A 23,436-nucleotide genomic window follows, 5' to 3' on the forward strand; every position below is an offset into this window, starting at 1 on the left:
GAAAAGTCCATAATCTGTTATTAAGACATGGGGGAAGTGTATGCTTGCCCTGGATCGGTAGCATGGAATGTTGCTACTCTTTGGGTTTTGACCAGGTATTAGTGTCCTGGATTGGCTACCATGAGAATGGGCTACTGGGCATGATGGACCATTGGTCTGACCCAGTTAGGCTATTCTTATGTTATGTTCTCATCTGTAGGGGCCTTTGTTTTCACTTCTTATTTTAATGTATTTTTTTTCTGGGAACTTATCAGTGTTTTTTATAATGGGAACAAAAATGGAAGAGAATTAATGTGTGTGGGATGAGGGGGTAACTAATTTCTTCAGCTAAATAATTCAATCCACTTCAAACAGACATAGGAGAACTCACGCACCATTCACACACCCTCCAACCAAAAACGTCAAAAGAAAAAAACTGTTCGACAACCTCCTAGCCATTCGAGCTGCAACACTCGACCCCCAACTCTACAACCAATTGACATCGACCACAGACTGCAAAACCTTCAAAAAGAAATAAAAACCCTTCTATTCAAAAAACACATAAAACCGAACTAACACAATCAGAACTGTCCCAAGCATCACCTGCAACTACTCCATATGTACTTCTGATGTCATGACAATTCAGACATAATTTATGTTATGTTATGTTTGGAATATAAGAAAATTTTCACTGCCTGTTTCTATTCTGACCATTTATTCCGTTTCATGGTCATTACAAAAAATATTTTTTTACATGGGGGGGGGTGTCAAAAAATGATGGGCCCCGGGTGCCACATACCCTAGGTACGCCACTGATTGTGAGCCCATTAGGGAAGAAAAAGTACCTAGAAATATATATAAATATAGAAACATGGCGGCAGATAAAGGCCAAATAGCTCATCTAGTCTGCCTTTCTACAGCATCCACTATCTCTTCCTCTCCCTGAGAAATCCCACGCTATTTTGAATTCAGACAGAGTTTTTGTCTCTACCACCTCGGCCAGCAGACTAATCCACACATCTACCATTCTTTCTGTAAAAAAGTATTTTCTTAGATTACTCCTGAGCCTATAACCTTTTAACTTCATCCTATACCTTCTCATTCTGGAGCTTTCTTTCATTTGAAAAAAGCTTACCTCCTGTACATTAATTCCATGAAGATTTTTAAAAGTCTCAATCATATTCCCTATCTTCTGTCTTTTTTTCCACATATTGAGGTCTATCCTCATAAGCTTTATTTATTTGTTTTTAGGAGGGAAAGGGAGATTGGGACTTGTATACCACCTTTTTGTAGTTTTATAACCACACTCAAAGTGGTTTACATACAGGTACTTCAAGCATTTGTCCTCTATCTGTCACAGTGGGCTCATAATCTCCACCCCCCAGAGTGCTCCCAAAATAGTTAAGTATTTAGTAGGGCACTAACCAGATTTTTTCACAGGCACTAAGGGCCAGATTTTGCAACCGGTACCTCAAAAACCGGCACCAGTCGCATGTCAATCATGTACCAGTGCCGGTTGCAGAAGTGTGTAAAGTAGATGCCAGAAATGTTGGCCAAGATTTTCAAGGCCTACATTTCTGGTGCCTACCTTTCACATGAATCACACCTACGGCCGATGTTCAAGAATTATTGGCAGTTGGGAGTAGGAAAGTGAGTAACATATTGTTTAGCTAGAAAAAAATGGTTTGTTATAAGACTAATAATTTGATTTCATTTATAGATGTCTTGATGCTTTAATATTGGCCATGAAGCAGCGGACAAATAATAAAATCCGCAAAATGCTGGCCGCATCGGCATTCTAGAACAAACATTGACTGAGATAAGTAATTAGCTGTCAATTTTTTTCAAACCAATGGAGTAGTGCATCTTTGGTAAATTTAATATATTGAATGATATCTTAAGTTATAGATTGAGTCACAAAAAATCCCAAAATGAAAAAAAGTAAAAATAATTAAATACTGAGAATAAATGTAGGTTTCAGGTTTTTTGGCTGAAGATTGGAGCATGGAGCAGTGAAAACTATGCTGATCTTTTAGTCTATGATAAGACTGTACGTAGGCTCCAATTCTGAGGCCTTTTCCTGAATAGAGAGAAGTTGTTATATGTAATACAACACTGCAGATGCACCTCCTGGATTGAGTGGAGTACTGTTTATCACGTTATATTAACTCAAGGGTCATCCACATGTGGCTTTTTTGACTGCATGGCTGCAGCTCTTCTCTTATGGGGATCCCATAGCCTTCTTCTACCTTAATAGAGGAAGTGTCCTTCCGACATCAGAGGGAAGCCTTCCAGGTCAGCCATAGGCAGCATTTTGGAACCACTGCCCATGGCTTTATGAAGAAATATGTGCGGCTGCCTGGACGGAAGGAGAAGGAGGCCACCAGGAGATAGGTACACACCGAATGAAGAGGGCACGAACTTGGGGCATAGAGGGGAGGGAAGGGGTATGAACTTGGGATATAGGATGGAAGGACAGAGGGAGGGAGGGAAAGACACTGAGGTGGGGAAAGAAATAGAAAGGGAGAATTGTTGGGCATGGATATCTAAATGAGAGGGAAAGAGAGATGTGTACATTGGGAAAAGAAAAGGAGAATTGTTGGACATAGGCAGAAAGAGAGAATTATTGGACATGGTAGGAGAGGGGTGAGATAAAGATGCATTTGGAAGAGAGAGATGAGAGGGAGAAATGCTGGCTGGGGTTATGGAGAGGGAACAGTGGGACAGATGGAAAAGGATGCAAGAGGGAGGAATGTTGGACATGGTGGTGGAGGGAATGGAAGGAGAGATGCAGCATAGTGCTGGAGAGGGTTGATAGGAGAAATGTTGGGCATAGGGCTGGTGGGCAGGGGTGACAGATACTGCACTGGGTCTGGAGGATGGGAGAGGGAGAAATGTTGGACATGAAACAACTCTGCGGAAATACAGTGTCAAAAGTCTCATTAAATTGAAGTTTTGTTTTTGTGTTAAATGCATATATACCCATATTGCATTAAAAAATCATATCTCTATCCCCCTTCTCTACCCACTATGGCTCTTTGTAAATCTTGGGTCAAACATTTAGGATAATATGGCTCTTTGCTTTAAAAAGGTTGCTGACTCCTGGGCTAGCTCCACAGTCTAAGGGAAAATAGAGTGAACCCCTTGAACAATAAAATTAATTACAACTTGGCAAAGTGTTTAACTGTTAGAGAGTAAGTAATACTGAATTGGTATGCATTCTTTTGAGCCACTGCATGATTTTAATACTCTGAAAAAAGAAAAACGAGTATTTTTGAAAATTTAGTACATCACATCAAACAAAATAAGTGCTCTTCTTTTTATTTATTTTGTTTCTACTGATGGGGTTGTGGTAGAGCATTATAAAATACTTGCAAACTCTAAAAGAGAAGTTGGTAGGGAGAAGGGGAATAGAATAGAACAGAAAGAAGTACAAAAAGGATGGGGAAGGAAGACATAGAAGGAGGAACAGTTTGAAAAACATCACAGCCATCACCACTTCATTTACAGCGATAAACCCTGGCATTCGTGGATTAAAAATCCTTTCCACTTGTAATTTCCCATCTTCTGTAGCATTTTAGAATGGCAGCAGGCAGAGTGCCATGGAGAGATTAAGGCCCCATGGCACATCCGATCACAACAGAGGAAAAAACACAAAGAACTGCAAACAACAAAGCAAGGACAGAGTGACCCTTCTTCCATCTTCAGCAGAGGTGTCAAAGTCACTCCTCAAGGGCCACAATCCAGTCGGGTTTCCAGGATTTCCCCAATAAATATGCATGAGATCTATTTGCATGCACTGCTTTCATTCTATGCTAATAGATTTCATGCATATTCATTAGAGAAATCCTGAAAACCTGACAGGATTGCAGCCCTCGAGGAGGGACTTTGATACCCCTAATCTACAGCATCTGCAAAGTTCCTCCCTCCCCTTTACTACAAATCTGAGGTTAGGGAGGAAAGAAGGGGTTATGTGGTGCTGGTCAAGGTAAAGAACTGTGGCCAGGTTTTAACAAACTGGCATATATTGGTCTTCAGAAAAATCTAGCACTATTACCGAGAGCGGAAACACAGAGCTATTTAACAAGTTCACAGAAAAACTCACACAAATTCTCCAGCTGCTTCCTGACTCATGCCATAAATCAACCAAATAATATTGAATTCAAGACCAGACTACAACTCAGATAGGTCTCAAAGATTATTGAGCAGCACTGACCTTTCTGTGTGCCTGATCCCTACCTGTGCTGCGATGCCTCCCAGCCCAGCGAAATTTCCCCCACTGCTGGCATGCATTCCTGTGGTCCAAGTGATAGATTCATAGTTGAAGATGGTGAAAGAGAACTCACCATCTGTGATGAGTACAGTCTGGAAGGTATTGACCTGCAGGGAAAGGAGAAACATAGAATGAGGTTTAGAATTAAGGCCTCAGGAGAAGCAGAGAAGAAAAGTAGTGAGAGTGAGAGAGGGAAATAAAGAAACAAGGCAGAATGAAATTAAAGATACGAGGACACGTGAATGTGGGAAAGATAAGAAAAGAAGGAGAGAAACAGAAAACAGAAAATTAGGATAGAAAATTAAGGAACATGTTTTGAGAAAGAGATATGTCGACAAGCTGCAAAATTATCAAAATATACTACAGATGGACAGAGCAGAACTTAGCACCAATAAATTTGCCATATATCATATTCCCCTCCCCCAAGTTACCTTAGCCTCAGGGAGTAGGAATAGGTGCTGACCAGAATTACAACACACTGAGGCAATTTCTCACAGTAGAATGAAAATATTTTTTCTGCTTCTGTGTCTGATATTTTATTTCTTTTCCCTGCTTAGTTTGGCTAACTACCACTACTATCCTTGTTTTGAACCTTCTGTTCTCATATTTTTGGACTTACTGATTTGAGACATTTACTCTGTCTTTGATTTAATTTCTAATGTGGTATATGGCTTTTTAACTAAATATCTACAGGAGATCAATGCTTGAAACCCAGTGTCAACTTTTCACTTTATATACTGAACACCAGTTTTGAGTTAAATAGACCACTAAAGTCAAATTACATATATTTATATTGTTCTCAATATTGTGTATTAAATACATGCGATTATGAGTGCTCAGTGCCCAATCTCCAGCATTGGAGCCAGAATGAGATTACTGTATTTTTCGCTCCATAGAACACACTTGACCATAAGATGCACCCACCTCTAGAGGAGGAAAAACTAAGAAAAAAAATTCTGAACCAAATGGTGTGCCCTGTACCCTGTCCCCCCTCTGGTGGTCTAGTGGTAGGCCGGGACAGGGTACAGGGCACATCTAGTGGTAGGTACATCTAATGGTAGGCAGCCCCAAGCCAGCCAGCCAGCTCCAAGCCAATCAGCCAGCCCCAGGCCAGATGGCCCTAAGCCAGGCAGCCAGCTCCAAGCCAGACAGCCAGCTCCAAGCCAGCCAGCCAGCTCCAGGCCAGCCAGCCAGCCCAAGGCCAGCCAGCCCCAAGCCAGATAGCCAGCTCCAGGCCAACCAGCCAGCCCCAAACCAGCCAGCCCCAAGCCAGACAGCCAGCTCCGGGACAACCAGTCAGCCAGCCCCAGGCAAGCTTCCCCCCCCCCCCCTGTGACACGTATGTGAAACGTATGGTATGAAAGAATTATTAATATTACTTAATATGTATACTATTTTGATTTCCTGGCATTCTGTCCAGTGCGGATAGTGACTGAAGGTATTTGGTAAGCCTTTTTAAATAGTAATACACCCCCCCCCCGTACCTTTTTAAATTCTGCCCAGCAGCTCCAGCCGGCTTCCCTCCTTCCCTGCTTGCCACGGCACCTACTTTGCAGACGGTGCTCACAGCCTTCGCTCTTCCAGGGTCCTCCTTATTTCCCGGCAAGCGGCGAAACAAATCAGCAGCGCGGACATCAGGAGCAAGCTTAACGCTCTCCCGCTTGGCCCCACACTGCTTTCCGAATGGCTGCTGTAAGTTCTTGCGAGTCTCGCAAGAACCTACGGCAGCCATTCGGAAAACAGTGCAGGGCCGAGCGGCAGAGCGTAAAGCTTGCTCCTGACATCCATGCTGCTGATCTGTTTTGCTGCTGGCCGGAAAATAAGATGAGGACGTTGGACCACCAGGTAAAAAAGGGGTAACGGCGACGACGGACGGACCGGGATGGGGGGTTAAAAAAAAAAAAGGTGGTGCAGCGGGCGGGTGGGTTTAAAAATGTGGTGTGGTGGCGAGCAGGTTTTACATGGAACAAGGAGGAGGGTAACAAAATTTGTACCTTTGCTTCATAAGACGCACCAAGATTTCCACCCACTTTTGGGTGGAAAAAAGTGCGTCTTATGGAGCGAAAAATACAGTATACAGTGTCCATGAGATGATGGCCCCCATATAATCTCATTGTGGCTCCAATGCAGGAGATTGGGCACTGAGCACTCATAATCACATGTATTTAATAAACAATATTGGGAACAATATAAATATATATATAATTTGACTTTAGTGGTCTATTTAGTTCAAAACCGGTGTTCAGTATATGGCTTTTTAACATGTTAATTAGAAAGTCAATTTTATTTGATGATCTCTTTGGTTTTTATTCCTGTGTTATGGTAATGTGTTCAGGAGCTAAGTATTAATCTCAGTATTTGGGTTCAGTTTGTGTAGCTTTTGCTATTATTTCACTGAAGTGGTGCAGATTTCAATGATTTATTATAAAGGGTTCATAGACAAAACCGCCGAAGACAAAGGCGCGCACTGACAACTGAGCGCAAGACGGAAGCGCGTGTCGAAGAAAAAGAGTGTTTTAGGGGCTCCGACGAGGGGTTTTGTTGTGGAACCCCCCCACTTTACTTAATACAGGTTTGGGGGGTTGTAACCGCCCTCATTATACTGGAAACTTAACTGTTTCCCTGTTTTTTAGGGAAAAAGTAAAGTTTTCAGTAAAATGTGGGGGGTTACAACCCCCCAAACCCCCCACAACGTGGCACGATCTGTATAAAGTAAAGTGGGGGGGGGTTCCCTCCCCACACCCCCCGTCAGAGCCCTTTAAAACAGTCATTTTCTTCAGCGTGCGCCTCTGCATTGTGATCAGTTGTCTGCGCGCGTCTTTGTCCCGGCGCGCTTTTGACCTGACACCATTATAAAGTCCATAGTTTGAGTTGCATATGTACTATCACACTATAGATTGTCCACAATGTTCAATGAATTACAACCCAGCTTTCTATTCCTAATTGAAACATGGATACCAATGCAAGATGACCCCAAGTTACTACTACTCTGCCCAGCAGATTACAAAATCATCAACCTATCAAGAACTAATCACAGGGGCGGCAGTCTGGCAATACTGCACAAATAAAATAATCTTTTCACATCAAAATCATGGAATTATAACTCTCACCTCACTAGAACTACTGATGGTAGAAATAAACAACGACTTCCCAATGCCCCATCTGCTGAATACTATTCTACCTCCCTCCTAGATAGTTGCTAGAAGGTGAACCACAATTCTCGGATATCATCTCAAGAACCACGGTGCAAAATGACCTCAACTGCCACCTAGACTTAGGGATCCTTTTACTAAGGTGCGCTAGCGGTTTCAGCGCGTGCTTAGGGCGCTACAATGCCACACGCACTAGACACTAACGCCTCCATAGAGCTTGCGTTAGTACTTTTCATTTAGCACGTGGTTTGCGCACGCTAATCTTCAGCACGCACTACAAACGCTAGTGCACCTTAGTAAAAGGAGCCCTTAACCTCAAACTCTCAGACCCTGAAATTTCTCAACCTCTTAAATGAGCTAAAACTTCAAACACTTGTTTCAACAACCCACATATGAAAAAAAAAAAATCAGTTAGATCTACTCATATGTTATGCCCAGAATGCTTGAATGTGATGGGTGTTCAATTGAATGTAAAAAAGGAGATGTTGCTGTTAGGGCTCCAATTGGATTCTGCTCTGACTATGGGAAATCAAATATTGAAGATTATTCATGAAGGTTATGCACAATTATATCTTTTGTATAAGCTAAAACAGTGGTCTCAAACTCAAACCCTTTGCAGGGCCACATTTTGGATTTGTAGGTGTTGGAGGGCCTCAGAAAAAAATAGTTAGAGGGGCATAATCAACAAGTCGTATAAAAGCTGTATGCGTCGGCAGTGTAAGACGTCCAGGGAAATGTGTCGATAATCGAAAGACGTCCAAGTCAGTCGATTATCGGCACGTAACACGTCCAACATAAACACGTCCACATGCGCTATACCGAAGCGTCCAACTTTACCTACCAAAATGTCACTAGTCCAAATAGGACGTATAACTATTTTCGCCGCGTTCCGCTATACGACTTACTAATCGTATAGCGCTCTTTATCTATTAGTTGTCCTGGCACATGTCCCACTGATGTCACACTGTCCCCAACAACGTCCTGCATGCCCATATATAAACCACCACGTGGAAGTGTGACCCTTGTGGGTGTAGTAGGTGTTGTGAGAGGAGGGAGGAGATAGTTAGATGTTAGTTGGTGGAGAGGTTAGATAGATCGATTACTGAGTGGGATTGAGTGTTTGGAGAGTATTTCTGTGAGTGTGTGTGTGAGAGCAAGTGAGAGAGATTGTAAGGGAGACAGACAGGAGAGGAGACAGTGTGAGTGATTGTGGGAGTGAGAGATTGTGTAGTGAGGAAGGGCGTGGCAGGAAGAGTGTGTGGCCACCAGGGTGAGTGTGGGAGAGGGTGTGTGAGAGCATCTGTGAGTGCGTGCGGGTGTGATGGTGGAGCGAAGGGAGCCCAACTACCCTAGCGGAGACAGAGTCCCTAGTGGAGCTCTGCCTCCAGTATGAGGCATGGGTCTTTGGCCACAATGGCAGGAGACCACCACGCAACGTCGCCATGAGGGCCTGGGCCAGAATACGGGACACCCTGCATAGGTGAGAACCCTCCCAGTACCTATAACTATGTAGCCAATGTGTCCTAGTCACTAAACCTGTCACCTATTGCTCCTACCCCCATCTGTCAAGGAACTGCTTGCTTATTCTGTGTTGCATAAAAAAAAAAATATATATATATATATATAAAGGAAACATAGATAGATAATGAAGGATAACAATATCTTGGCAGGCAGATGTTTAATATCTGGATATGTCCCTACCTCATCAGAATATACATGACAGATGTGATGTGCTCAGTGCCCTCATAATGCTGCATATGTTTGAAAAGGACTGTCACCTGACCCTATTCTCCACCATATCTTTCTTCCAGGCGAGTCCCTGAGGCGCAGGTGGCGCAGGGTCCACCATGAAAACCCAGCCCTCATCCGGCGCACCAGACACCGCCTCCGAGCTGGACGTAAGTGGCTCCCCTCCCCCAAATAAAAAAGTCAGTAGCACAGGTATGACAGCTGCCTTGTAAGAAATACCAGAAATTCTGAAACGTGTAGGTGACTATCAGATGCTAAAAAGCTATAATGGAGGAACGGGAGGTAATGGTCAGATCAATGAATATCTCTCCAGTTGATATCGGCGCTGGTAGCATACTGAGTGCTCATTCTCTGAAGCCCCTCTCCGCAATCATCTGCATTGTCAAGGAGGCATGCCTGAACAAGGGATATAGGCCTCAGAGGCTGCCGGCCATATGTTGCTCTGGAGGTCACCCTCATACCTCCAGACCAATGTCAGGCCTGCTGTTGTGGAGGCATATATCCCTTGATCAGGTATGCCTCCCTGACAATGCAGTTCATTGCAGAGAAGGGCTTCAGAGAGACACAATCAGATTCTAAGCATCATGTGTGCTTCATAGTTGCACCTGTCACCCTCTATCTCATGTCTGCTACCTCTCAAAGCTCACCTTCTTGTCAATGTGCTCTTTCTTGGCAGCTGTTCTGTATGCAACTATTGCCATCCAAAATGTGGGTGATGAGATACCGGTCAGTCCACTGTGTCAACATATACATCAAGGCCATTCAGTGTCACCTGCATAAGCCGGCCACCTTTTGTTTAGATGTATACCGGTGTAACAGAAAATAGTTTACATATGTGTTCACACACTGGCCTGACCTGTCTCCCACTTTGTGTCACTGGGTTGGGTGGGGGGGGGGGGTGTTGATAGGTAATTGTGTATGTAGTATGCAACCAATGCAAGATATGGTAACCCTGACTTCATATTCTTACTGCACATAGGTCGCGCACAGCATGCTGCTCAGGGCATAGCCCAGGAGGTGGTGGTGGACATGTGCCAAGAGGCAACCAGGGAGGCAGTGGCGGAGGCAGAGGCAGAACAGGAGGAGGAAGGCTACTCTGCATCCGAGGTAAGTCTGCCACCTGAACATGTGTTGGAGGTGTCCGATGGGGAGGACCAGGCCCATGTGGAAGTGGTGGAGGCACAGGTGGTGGCAGAGGTGGAGCAGCAGCAGCAGCACGTGGTGGAGGAGCAGGGTGCATGGGAGGTCCCTGACCTCTTTGAGGATATGCCCCCTCTTGAAGGGGATGAAGAGGTGGTCGTGGAGGCAGCAGCCCCGGCCCCACCCCATGAATTCCAGCCAGCGGCCCCAATACCTCCTCCCCCTCCTGAGGCATATGAACAGCTGCTGAACGTTGTCTTCACAAATGCGCAGCGAACTGCAGGAGGGGAGGAGGGAAATTATGCAGACCTTGGCAGAGATCGTCAGCCTTCTGCGCCAGCTGGTTGGCATCTTTCAGAAGCCTGTTTAGGAGCCAAAGGGGCAAACCTGAGGGCCACGCTGCCAATGGACCATTGAGGCCCCAATCATGTTATCAACAGTGTCCCTTTCAGCTCACAAGTTGCTAGCAGAAATCCAATGACTGAAAGGACATCACACGGCCTCTCCTTCGCATATTCAGGAGACTTTACCTCATTTGGACATACTTGGATGTTAACCTACTTGATGTTACTGGCTGTGGGCTACAATGCTGTCACCATATTTTCTGCCAATGATTGCAAGTGTTGAGATGTGATGTACAGATGCAAACTGTACAGTGATGGGTAAGGTGTGCAATAGTTTCACTGAAGGTGTGTTTTAATCCCATGCCTAGGGTAGGAAGACATGCATATGGTGGGACAGTGGTATACGCAATATAGGGTACCTTCCCCATATCAGTGGAAAACAGGTATGTAGTGAAATGGAAAGACCCTGCCATCAGATGGCATGTGGTGAGGAGGCCCTAACGATTGACACTGACAACATAGGAATGGTAGGCTGCATATTTGAGGTGACAGATAGCTTGTCTAACCTATGGGCCAATGGATGATGGTGATGTAACCAGGCCAGGGGTACAGGGAGCAGCAGTGAGATTAGAAGCCACAACCTCTGGAGACAGAGGCTGCTGCAGCAGGACAGCCCTCACAGATATTTGCTGTCCCTTACAAATGAAAAAGTATGTGAGGCTCAGAACTGCTCGCTTTCTTTGCACAGGTCGAAGCAGTTTCAGGCATGTTGGGCCAATCAGCCTGGCATGTGCCATGTTGTTACCATAAGTATGATATTGTGTTTTCTCATAAAGCGTACATATATGTTTAGTAATTGTTCTATGACAGTCTTTTGTGACCAGGTGTTCTAGCATTCATGTCTACCTCAGCAAAGGTGTATGCATTTATATTTGAATCATGACTAAAAAAAAGCAGAACAAAATAAATAACAGATATCTACCTCTAAACTGGGTGTCATGTGTGATCCCTGATGTCATGTCACTGACCTGCACCTAACAAAAGGGCAGGCAGCCTACTGAAAGTGGGAAGGTGCCCATCTTGTAAGTGAGATGTTGATGAGACTATGTCACATGCAGGATCTGAGACAGAGGTTGTGTTAGTAAGAGTTCTAGAAAGAGGGGAGAGACGTAGACTTGTGGGTTCCATGATTTGCAATGCATGTACCACCTGACTGCTTGAATAGCTCCCCCTCTTTCTAGAGGCTTCTGCTAACCATAGACTGATGGGACATCTTAGGACTGAGGAGTCATGTACAGGAGAGCTGGTGACTGCTGTGCAATGCTGGGAATCATATGCAATCAGGTAGATGCTATAAGAGCAACACATGTGCAAGGTGAGGCACTAGGAAGCAGAGCAGTGACAACTGAGAAGGTATCCCCCCCTCCCAATGACACCAAAAAGCTGTAACAGCAGAGCCACCAACAAGGCCACACATACACCTGTGGCCAGGATCAGGGGTGTGTAAGGCAGGTATCCCAGGGGAGGGGAGGGGGGTGAGGTGATGCAATCGTTGGAGGAAGGAGGTGGCATTGTGGGATAAGGAGGCCCCCCTCTAGGCAGGGATGGAGGACGGGGAGAGGGAAGAGGTATGTTCCCCAATAAAGAGTGCCTCTCCCCCCACTCTTCCTCTAAACGCTGTTTCACACAGCCTTTCCAGAGGGTGACCAGCAACGTGAGCCCCAGACATGTCTATGAGCATTCCAAACATCATAGATGAAGCAGGAATACTTGCTTACCTGAATACAGCCACAGGCTTAAAAAGGCAGCCCATGTAATGTGTAACATCCAGCAAACGAGTTCGGATGGCATCAGTACATAGGAAGGTGTCTCCGAATAGACAGGAGACGGAAGTTCGTGGTGATGTAGACGTATCCCGGCCCTCAGAATTTAAACGTACCAAGGAACGTGGGCTAGACGTCTTTCGGATTTGTCCATAACCGACCAGATGAATGTATTACGTCAGGTCATCTAACGTACGGCTTGTTGGACGTGCTTAATTGTGTATAAATACGTCTAACCTCATATTATCAAAAGTGTGGGTACTTTGACACCATGGCTCCCAAAGCACTGAAAACCATGTCGAGAAAGCCTAACTTCACCCAGGCTGAGACCGAAATGCTGGTGCAGGAGGTCCACACTCACCACCAGTGCCTCTTCTTGCCCAAGGAGAGAGACTCGGGGCATACTCCAAGAGCAAGCTCTGGACCGAAATTGCTCACCGCCTCAATGCAATCCACCACCATAAGCGGGATGTGGAGGACTGCAAGAAGAAATGGCGAGCGATTAAAAGGGAGGTGCGAGCAAAGGTGGGGAACCGGCCTCTGGATGGTGACATGTCAGACCTCAGCCCCATGGAGCAGCTGGTGCTGACCTTTGTGTCAGTATCCTCCACCTATGGTGTGGCCACCCAGGACACCTCAACTGCCCCACCTGCACAGCCTTCTGGTAAGTACCTGTCTTCATCCCCAGTCTCACAGCTATGTCCCATATTCTGAGAGACCTCTCTTTCATCCGCCTTCCTCTACCCCTCTAATGGGCCAGTGAGTACACCTGCTGTTCAAACCTTCACATAACACCTGTTTGGTACTGCTGATGGCATAGCATGGAATTAGAATCCAACACCCTTATACTCACAAATTGGAGCATTTGCTATGATCAGCAGGTGTGGTCACATAAGGTGTGTGCACATAAACTGCTTTCATCCCCTTCATAATGTCACCAACACACCACCCTATAGTTGCTGGCTATGTGGTAATACACCTTTGGGATCCATGTTACTGCTAACTCAACTCACGTCCACACAGGTAGCGCACCTGTGCTATGCGGTGACATCTATATGTGCTTTTCCCCTATGTAGATGCCAGCTCTGATGAGGAGCAGCCTTGCCGTAGTGGCATGGACACAGCAACTCTGCAGGATGCGCCAGCTACAACAACAGTCAGCCAGCAGGAGCTTGAGGAGTCCCAGCACACCCTCACACAGGAGCCTGCGAGTGGAGCTGAGGACCTGCCAATTCTCCCACCACCTGAGCAGTTTGCCACTGTGGTTGGCGAGACTGAAGACGGCAGTGAGGGAGGCCAGGCTGGCCACTGGAGGGCACCCAGTCGCCAGCGTTGACACCTGGTTCGACTGGCCCAGAAGCTACTGGGCCACAATCTGACCCTGGAGGGGTATCGCCAGCAGAAGCTCCAGCTGCTGAGAGAGGCTTTGGAGGCAAAACAGCAGGGAGTGGAGGCCCAACGGGAGACAAATGACCTTCTGCGCCAGCTTGTGCATACCAACACTGCCATCGTTGGCAAGCTGGAATGCCTCCGCAGTGAGCTGCGAGCTGCACACCGTACTCCCTCCACAAGCCACCACACTGATGAGGTGCCTGCACCACCCTCCAGCACTGGCTCAGTGCCAACAGGGCGCAAAGCCACACAGAAAACAAAGCACCCCCAGGTGTTGGGGTCTGTTCCACGCTTGCCTTCCTCGGCTCCCTTAAGATGGCCAGCTTTTGAACACAACAACACTACCTCCAGCAGTGAGAGTTGCAGCTCAGACACTGATGTGGCGCCAGTTGTTCCAGAGACTACATCTCTACCTAGAGGGGGAGCTGGGAGGGCTGTCAGGGGCCGTGGGAGACCACGTGGGCAAGGGAAGGGGAAGTAGGTGGGGGCTGCAGTTGTTTGTGTATGGGGTGGGGGTGGGTTTGGTGAGGATATGTGTATGTAGGGGTGCTGTTTTGCACAATATGTGGGATAATAAAGGTGTTTTTGGAAAATAACCTATTGTCAGTGCTGTTTTCCTGCTTCAGTTTCTGTACACTGAAGCTGACCATTGTCAGTGCTGTTTTCCTGCTTCAGTTTCTGTACACTGAAGCTGACCATTGTTAGTGCTGTTTTCCTGCTTCAGTTTCTGTACACTGAAGCTGACCATTGTCAGTGCTGTTTTCCTGCTTCAGTTTCTGTACACTGAAGCTGACCATTGTCAGTGCTGTTTTCCTGCTTCAGTTTATGTACACTGAAGCTGACCATTGTCAGTGCTGTTTTCCTGCTTCAGTTTATGTACACTGAAGCTGGCTTGGTTTTGCAGTCCAGTTAAATGGCACTGGACTGATATAGTGTCAGGTGGTTAGGATACACCATCCATGTCACACGAAGTGGGTCTGTATTAGATGGTGCCACAAAGAAAGTACCTGGCAAAGAAAGCAGAGTTCATTACAGTCTAGACAGGCACCAGCCAAGCAGTTACCCCACACTCCCTCCCTCCAGGGATTGAGCCAGGTGGTGAAACAGAACACTCATGCCACACGCTAGAGACCACAGTGCATGAGTAAGCTGTAATAGATGTAAGAGAATGAGCTGGTGATGGTGATAGGAGGTAGGATGAGAGAGGGTTGTTTGCAGAGGTGGATGAAACGTGGGGAGACACACAGCAGTGAGAACATAAGTGGGGAGGTTGAGATAGAGATGGTGAGAGTGAGGGGGTATACACACACGATATTACACACTCTTCCCTTACCTGACCACTGCACGACACACACTCGGGAATAGCTTAGACGTTGTGAAAGCAGGTCTAAGTCAAAACGCTACTTTGAATGCACAGAGCAAACTGGTGTGGCTTTGATTATCATATTTGTACGTTTGGGGCCTAAACTAGAGGTCTGCACGGGAACGGGGATCGCGGGGATCCCGCGGGTCCCGCGGGGATCCCGCGGGTTCCCCCCCTGGCCCACGGGACTCCCACGGGGACGCCCCCTGGCCCACGGGACTCCCACGGGGATGCCCCCCTGACCCACGGGACTCCCACGGGGACGCCCCCTTGCCCACGGGACTCCCACGGGGATGAAAACAACCTACCTAAATTCTGGCGATGCAAGTCTGGCGTCGCGTCGGGAAATAGCCATGTTGAGCAGTGAGCTCAGCACGTACACAGATGAAAGCCTTGCTTGCTGATTGGTCCGGCGGCCCCGCCCCACCGTGCCGCCGGACCAATCAGCAAGCAAGGCTTTCATCTGTGTACGTGCTGAGCTCACTGCTCAGCATGGCTATTTCCCGACGCGGGCATTAGGCTGTTTTTTGTCATTTCGGGTGGGGGATGGTAGCGGCAGCAGCAGCCTGAAAAAGAAATCATCCTGGCCGGGTTCGGTGTCATGCTCCGGAGCTTCTACAGCCTTCCTATCTCCCTCTCCCTTCTACCTGCGGCTCTCTTCGGCAACTTAGCAGCAACGATCGACACAAGCTTCTGGCGTCGGGGCCTACCCTCTGCGAGTCCCGCTTGTTTCAACTTCCTTTTTCCACAAAGGTGGGACTCGTAGAGGGAAGGCCTCGATGTCGGCAGCTTGTCTTGATCACCGCTGCTGACGAGTTGCTTAAGAGAGCAGGGGGGTGTTGCCAGGTGCAGGTAGAAGGGAGAGGGCCAGATGCAGGACTCGTGGGTGAGGGAGGAGAAGAGAGAGGGGAGAGAAACAAAAGGAAATATTTCATACTGGGCTGGGCCGGAGTGGAGAGAGGGTGGAAAGATTCTGGCTACAGGGTGCATTAACAAAGGAAAAAGGGGGAAAGCTGAAAATGGAGATAGTGACACAAAGAAGAGAAAGGGTAAGCAGGACCTTCTGAATAAGGATAGAGATACAGAGGGGACATGAAGAGGAGGTGAAATAGAGACATAGAAGTAATGCTGAAAAAGTGTGTGTGGGGGGGGGGAGATAAAGACATTGAAAGGGCAAATGGTGAATATGGGGTAAAGACAAGGACAGAGACAAATGAAGATTCTGAAAAAGTGGTGAGATAGGGATATAGGTGAGATGGACACAAAGAAGGGTGATGCTGGAAAATAGGTGGAATGGTAATTCTGACAGACACAGAAGGGAAATGCTGGATCAAGGAGAGATGGGGCTCAGGCTGGATGGAATGAGGAGAAATGCCTTGTTGGCCCGGAACTTCCTCTCCTACGTCAGAATTGACGTCAGGGAGCGGAATGCTGGTCAGCGCGACGCTTCTGCAGGGAAAGCTTGGGACAGCGGTGGCTTGGGGACTATTCCCCGATGGCGGTGGCAGCAAACCGAGTGGCTTGGGGGAGGGCACGGAGAAAGAAAGAAAGGGGGCAGACAGAGAGACAGAAAGAAGGGGGAACAGGGAGACAGAAAGAAAAAGTTGGGGGAGAGAATGAGGTCTGGAGGAGAGGAAACATACAGGAGGCTGAAAGAAAGGAAGAAAGATTGGATGCACAGTCAGAAGAAGAAAGTGCAACCAGAGACTCATGAAATCACCAAACAGCAAAGGTAGGAAAAATGATTTTATTTTCAATTTAGTGATCAAAATGTGTCTGTTTTGAGAATTTATATCTGTTGTCTATATTTTGCACTATGGCTCCCTTTTACTAAACCGCAATATTGTTTTTTAGCGCAGGGAGCCTATGAGCATTGAGAGCAGCGCGAGGCATTCAGCGTAACTCCCTGTGCTAAAACCTACTATTGTGGTTTAGTAAAAAGGGAGGGGGTGTATTTGTCTATTTTTGTATTTTGTTACCGAGGTGACATTGCATAGAGTCATCTGCCTTGGGAAATGTATATGGCAGATATCTTTGTTTTGTGTTCAAAAGAAAAGGAAATGCATTTCTGGTTTTATTTCTACAGTGTTGAAGTACTTGTTGGCCCTTGCTGTGACTGGTGGGGATCCCCAAGCACCGCCAGCAGAGGACCTCCTCTAGAGATGGTCAGAACTCCCCTCCACCAAGCGCAGCAGTCGCTGGCAGCATCCATGAGCCACTGAGGTGCCAGCATCTGTGACTCAGGGACGCTACTGCTGCCTGCCAAGCTTGGCAAAAGGGACCCCAGGCCAACTGCAAAGGAAGTCCTCAGCTGACAGTTTGTGGGTTCTCATCAGCTGAGTATTTATATTTTATATTTACATTAGAGGTTCTGGTAGAAACCCATTTACAAAGTATGTATTCTTCCCAATTAATATTTCCAAATTAATAGTCTCTTTGCTTATTTGTAAATGGGTCTCTACCAGAGCCTTTAATTCAGTAGCATAATTAAATAAAATAACTATTTCTGAAGTTTATAGGGAAGGATGGTGACGGAGGGGATTCCTCGCGGGGACGGGTGGGGACGGAGGGGATTCCTCGCGGGGACGGGTGGGGACGGAGGGGATTCCTCGCGGGGACGGGTGGGGACGGAGGGATTCCTCACGGGGACGGGTGGGGACGGAGGGATTCCTCACGGGGATGGGTGGGGATGGGTGGGATTTTGGCGGGGACGGGTGGGGACGGGTGGGATTTCTGTCCCCGCGCAACTCTCTAGCCTAAACCCGCCCTTGGAATGCCCCTGGAACGCCCCCAAGTTGGACAACTTACATTCGACGTTTTGCGGCGTAGGACGTGCAGCTGGCCGACTTTTGATTATGGTTATTTGTACGTTTTGCCGGGTAACACGTCCAACCCCCGACTTATGCGCTTTTTTAGACGTTTTTGTGTTTTGATTATTACCCCCTTAATGTCTTATTAAAGAAATGACCATTTTGCATGAGGTAAAACTCTTTATAGTTTATAAATCTTTCCTTTTGGCTAAGTCGTAATAATAATATTGTAATTTATAGCCAAAGAAACATATCATCAAGAAACTGTTTTATTTTACTTTTGTGGTTATGATAAACATACCGAGGGCCTCAAAATAGTACCTGGCGGGCTGCATGTGGCCCCCCAGGCCGCGAGTTTGAGATCACTTAGCTAAAACCAATGTTAACTCCTTATGATTTTCGGTCCGATATTGGAGAGATTTGAATAATTGTAATGCACTATATCTTGACATGACTAAAATAAGGAGTAAGGCTATTAATGATTTCTGCTAAAAGGATGATTACTGGTGTTTGATATGCGGCACATATAACACTGATTTTGAAACAATTTCACTGGCTCCCTGTATCTTTCTGCCCCTGCATGCTTTATTTTATTTTTTCTTTTAATTTTTATAATTTTGCAAAATCTACCTCCCCTACCCCGCAGTCATGATAAAACAACTACAAACAGTACAAAACACAGCCCTGAGACTGATCTATTCGCTGAAGAAATACGACCATATCACCGCTGCATACCTTGACTCACACTGGCTCCTAATACAAGCAAGAATTCTATTCAAATTTTACTGACTACTATTTAAAGCCATAAATGGAGATAGCCCGGCTTATATGAACAATCACCTTATCCGAACAACCACAACCAGGCAAAGGAGAATCCAAACACCATTCATGCATCCCCCCAATCAGAGGCATCAAACGCAAAAAAACGTATGATGGCTTGCTGGCCACACAGGCAGCGAAACTAGACTTCCTACTATCCAATCTACTGACCACGACACCAGACTACAAAATCTTCAGAAAATAAATAAAAACCCTGCTATTCAAGAAATCCATCAAAACAAATTAACACCGCAAGAAGCACCGAAGTAACCCGTTCAATTCTGTAACTCTTCTGGAAATGTCCAGCTAACGTCTTATGCAATCCGCCTTGAACTGCAAGGTAATGGTGGAATAAAAGTCACTAATGCTTTGGAAATACAGATTAAAATTTCAAAAGACATAATTAGAAGAAACTTTATGTTTAAATAATTTTTAATATTCCAGCAGTAAGAAGCAAATACAAACAGTAGTACCATTCAGGAAATAACATTTTCAACAATATAATCAGTTACCCTCCCATCCCCTCCCCAAGAATCCATGGCCAGTCCAACAGCTGAGAGTGGGAATAAAATCTTAAAGATTCAAAAGTCTACTGCGAGCGCGCGGTGTGAGGTCCTGCCAGAAGTGCTCCCACACCTGACAAAATTTGCGACCCGGGCCAAGAGTCAAGTCTCTCACCATGCGTCTCTCCAGTGTTGCGTGCACTATCATTAGGGATCCCCATTGTGCATATGACGGGGGATCATGGGAGAGCCAGTTGGTGAGGATGGCTTTTTTTCCCATCAAAAGGGCTCTGGAGATAAATGTTGACATTCCCCTGGGTTTGGGCGAGGCTATATTATAAAATCCAAATAACGCTCTCGGTTGCGGAAGCCATCGCCTTCCCCAAAGCAATGTAGTATATAGGCAAAGATGTCTCCAAAACTCTTGGATTGCGGGGCAGGCCCAAAACATGTGACTCAAAGATGCATGAGCCTGATTGCATTTCGGGCAAGAATGCGACGCAGTAATCCCCATCCGGGCTGCACGTTCCGGTGAAATGTAAAGTCTAAGAACAATTTTCAATTGCATTTCCCAGTGAGTAATATTGGGTGACACCTTCTGAATGTTCTTCAGGACCCGTTGTAACTGTTGAGCAGTCAACTGGCAATGCAAGTCCTCAGCCCACGCTGTCGCTAATATATCCAGATTCGTACTTGGTTGGCAATCCCAGATCCCCACAATATGAAATCGTAGAGGAATCCTCTGTTGGGCTGAAAGGCTGAAGAGTTCCGAAAGCGCCTCCCTGCAGATTTCAGTAAGGGAAGCCACTGGGAGGGACTGAACATAGTGACGGATCTGGTAATAGGCGAAGAGATCATTAGCCTGTAGGTCAAAAGTTCGTTGCAGCTCAGCAAATGTGACCAGGCTCCCCTCCTCCGAAAACAGGTGAAAAAGATATTGTAGACCTTGTGCTTGCCACCTAAGAAAGGTGGCATTTTGCATGCTCGGCTGGAAAGCTCCATTGCCCTGTATAGGCAAATATAAAGACACCCTAGAAGACAATTTGGCTGTTTTACAGACCCATCTCCATGTCCTTCTGGCCGGCGTAAAAATGGGGTAGTGAGACACCAAAGTACGCATCCTCGGATCCGCCACATGTAGAAAATAGCTCACATGGAACGGAGCCAGCAAAGATAACTCCAGTGGTGTAGCAGAAAAATCAGATGTGCCTCTAAACCAATCATTAATATGTCTCATCTGACAAGCCATAGCATACCAACGTACATTTAATAAACCATAGCCCCCCCTATCCCTGGGCAGACACATCTGTAGCAAGGGCATACGTGGTCGCTTACCACCCCATAGAAAACGCTGTAGCTCTTTCGTTAAACGAATGTTATGGGCATGGGAGAGCAGCAGAGGTAAAACCTGAAAGCGATTTAACCATTTAGGAAAGAGCACCATATTAAAAAGGGCTACCCAGCCCGCCACCGATAAGGGAAAAGTGGACCAATTCTGTAGATGTTGTGAGGTGTCTTGAAGCAATGGGGTGATATTGCTGGTGTACAGGATCATAAGGTCTCGGGGGATCTGTACCCCAAATAGCGAATTGAAGTCTGAGCCCACGTAAATGGGAAGTGACCGCTCCAGGTCTGTTGTAGTGTCAGGGGGCTAGCTAGGGCCATAGATTTCTGGTAGTTCAACGTAAATCCCGAATAAAATTTGAATTCGTCAAGCGCTTGCAATAAATATCGAACAGAGTGAGCGGGGTCAGTTAGCAAAAATAATAGGTCATCTGCAAAGGCCAACACTTTGAGTGAATGAGTCCCGAAGTCCACACCCACTATGTCGGGGTCCTGAGACACTGTGCGAAGAAAGGGTTCGAGGTACAATAGAAATAAGAGGGGTGACAGGGGACAGCCCTGTCGAGTTCCCCTCTCAATAGGTATTGGGTCAGTAATAATGTCATTGACAAGTAGTCTTGCTGTTGGAGTGGAATATAAAGTGCGTAATGCCGAGGCGAACCAGCCAGATATCCCCATACAATTTAACACTTCAAAGAGGAACGTCCAATTGACCTGGTCGAACGCCTGTGCCGCATCCAAACTGAGTAGAAGCATAGGAGTGTGATGGAATTGCGTGTGCGCTAAGGCTATCAATGCTTTACGTACGTTGTGTACTGCTTGTCTACCCTGTACAAAGCCGACTTGTGTGGATGCAATCACATCGGGGAGAAGGGTCGCTAATCTATCAGCTAAGATTTTGGACAGAATTTTGATGTCTACATTCAGCAAAGAAATTGGGCGATAGGACTCGGGAGCAGAACTGTCTTTGCCAGGCTTCAATATCAACGTGATTAAAGCCTCATTCGCTTCTCCAGGGAAATGTTCATCCTGGATTACCTGGGAGTAATAGTCCCTTAAAAAAGGACTAAGCTGTCCGGAGAGCAGTTTATAAAATTCTGCTGTAAAGCCATCCGGCCCTGGAGCCGAAAAATTTCGTTGATTGTGGATAGCTTTATGTAGTTCTTTAGGGGTGATGGGTGCATTAAGAAACCTAACATCCGAGTCAGAGAGCGGCTGTAAACCGGAATCCGTGAAATAGTCCTTAATAAGGGGTTCAGCTCCTGAGTCCCGGCGCCCATTTATCTTCCTGAAGTGGGACTGAAAAATTTGTGCAATGTGTTCAGTAGTGTGTTGAAATTGGCCTGTACTATCCCTCAATCCCAAAACATAACGGTGACCCCGCACCTGGGAAGTCAAGCGGGCTAATAACTTCCCTGCCCGATTTCCATAGCGATGGTAGCAAAATTTTTGATACAAGAGCATTTTCACTGTGCGCTCATGTATATAGGAGTTGAGGGTCGTTTCCACGGAAGCTAAGTGTTCCCTAGCATGGCGGGTCGGAAACAGGGTATACTGACGCTTAGCGCTTGCTAGTTCTTTTTCCAACCGCAGTATTCCCCGGGACAAACGGCGATTACGCGCTATTACATAAGCTATACAATCTCCTCTGAGCACCACCTAAGCCGTGCTCCAAAACAGTGTCGGATCATTGCTATGCTGACCATTAAAGTCTAGGAATTCACCCCATTTAGTCGTTAGGTATGTTTTGAAATGGTCATCAGAAAATAGATAACTAGGGAAGCGCCAATGTACAGGTCCACGTAAACCGAAGCCCACATTCACATCTAGCCAGATCATCACGTGATCTGAAATCACCGCCGGGCCTATTACCGCTGCATCCACATTTAGAAATGCTCTGCGCGTGGTAAGGATGTAATCTATCCTAGATTGTGTGTTATGTGCTCTGGAGCGGTGTGTGTAATCCCGTTCAGTGGTATGGAGAATTCTCCACGGGTCCACCAGATCTAAAGTGACGCAAAGATAGCGCAGGCCTCTGGTATGAGATATACTCGTACCAGGTCCCAGCTGAGAATGATCACAAGTCGGGTCAAACACCTGATTGAAATCCCCTGCAATGTATACCGGATCAGTAACCCGCCCAAGAAGCATGGCAGTTAGACCCTCAAAGAAGGAATGGTCATAGGTATTAGGTGCATATACATTCATCAAGTAAAAGGAATATGTGCCTACTAACAACTGCAGCAAGAGGTAGCGGCCCTGAGGGTCCGAGGCTACTACTTTCGCAGTGTAAGGCAATGTCTTACTAATCAGTATCGTCACCCCTGCCCGCTTATGAGTTGAAGATGCTGCATGAACTGCGGCTACCCAGGACCTCCTCAATTTCTGATGTTCCAAGTCTGTAAGTCAGATTTCTTGCAGACAGGCTATGTCGACCTTATGTTGTTTGAGCAGTGTTAAAATTTTTGTTCGTTCCACTCCACAAGAAAGGCTCAAAGATGGAGACAGCAAACTACAGACCAGTGAGTCTAACATCGATAGTGAGCAAACTAATGGAAACTCTAATCAAACACCAATTAGATAAGATCCTGGATGAGGAGAATCTTCGGGATCCCCGACAACATGGATTTACTAAGGGGAGATCCTGCCAATCCAACCTGATCAGCTTCTTTGACTGGGTAACGGAGAAGCTGGATATTGGGGAGTCCCTGGACATCGTGTACCTGGACTTTAGCAAAGCATTCG

At 46.4% G+C, this 23,436-nt stretch overlaps 1 protein-coding gene across 1 annotated transcript in view; it reads right to left on the minus strand.

The window, feature by feature from the left end:
• The window catches only part of SNED1 (sushi, nidogen and EGF like domains 1), a 1,138,259-nt gene that overhangs the window by 908,864 nt on the left and 205,959 nt on the right, over positions 1-23,436 (minus strand). Inside the window, exon 3 of the mRNA XM_033958723.1 lies at positions 4,219-4,359. Within this exon, the coding sequence (XP_033814614.1) occupies positions 4,219-4,359 (141 nt within the window). The remainder of the gene's footprint in view (positions 1-4,218; positions 4,360-23,436) is intronic.

Source organism: Geotrypetes seraphini, chromosome 9, assembly GCF_902459505.1.
Source record: "Geotrypetes seraphini chromosome 9, aGeoSer1.1, whole genome shotgun sequence".
Classification (NCBI taxonomy): Eukaryota; Metazoa; Chordata; class Amphibia; order Gymnophiona; family Dermophiidae; genus Geotrypetes; species Geotrypetes seraphini.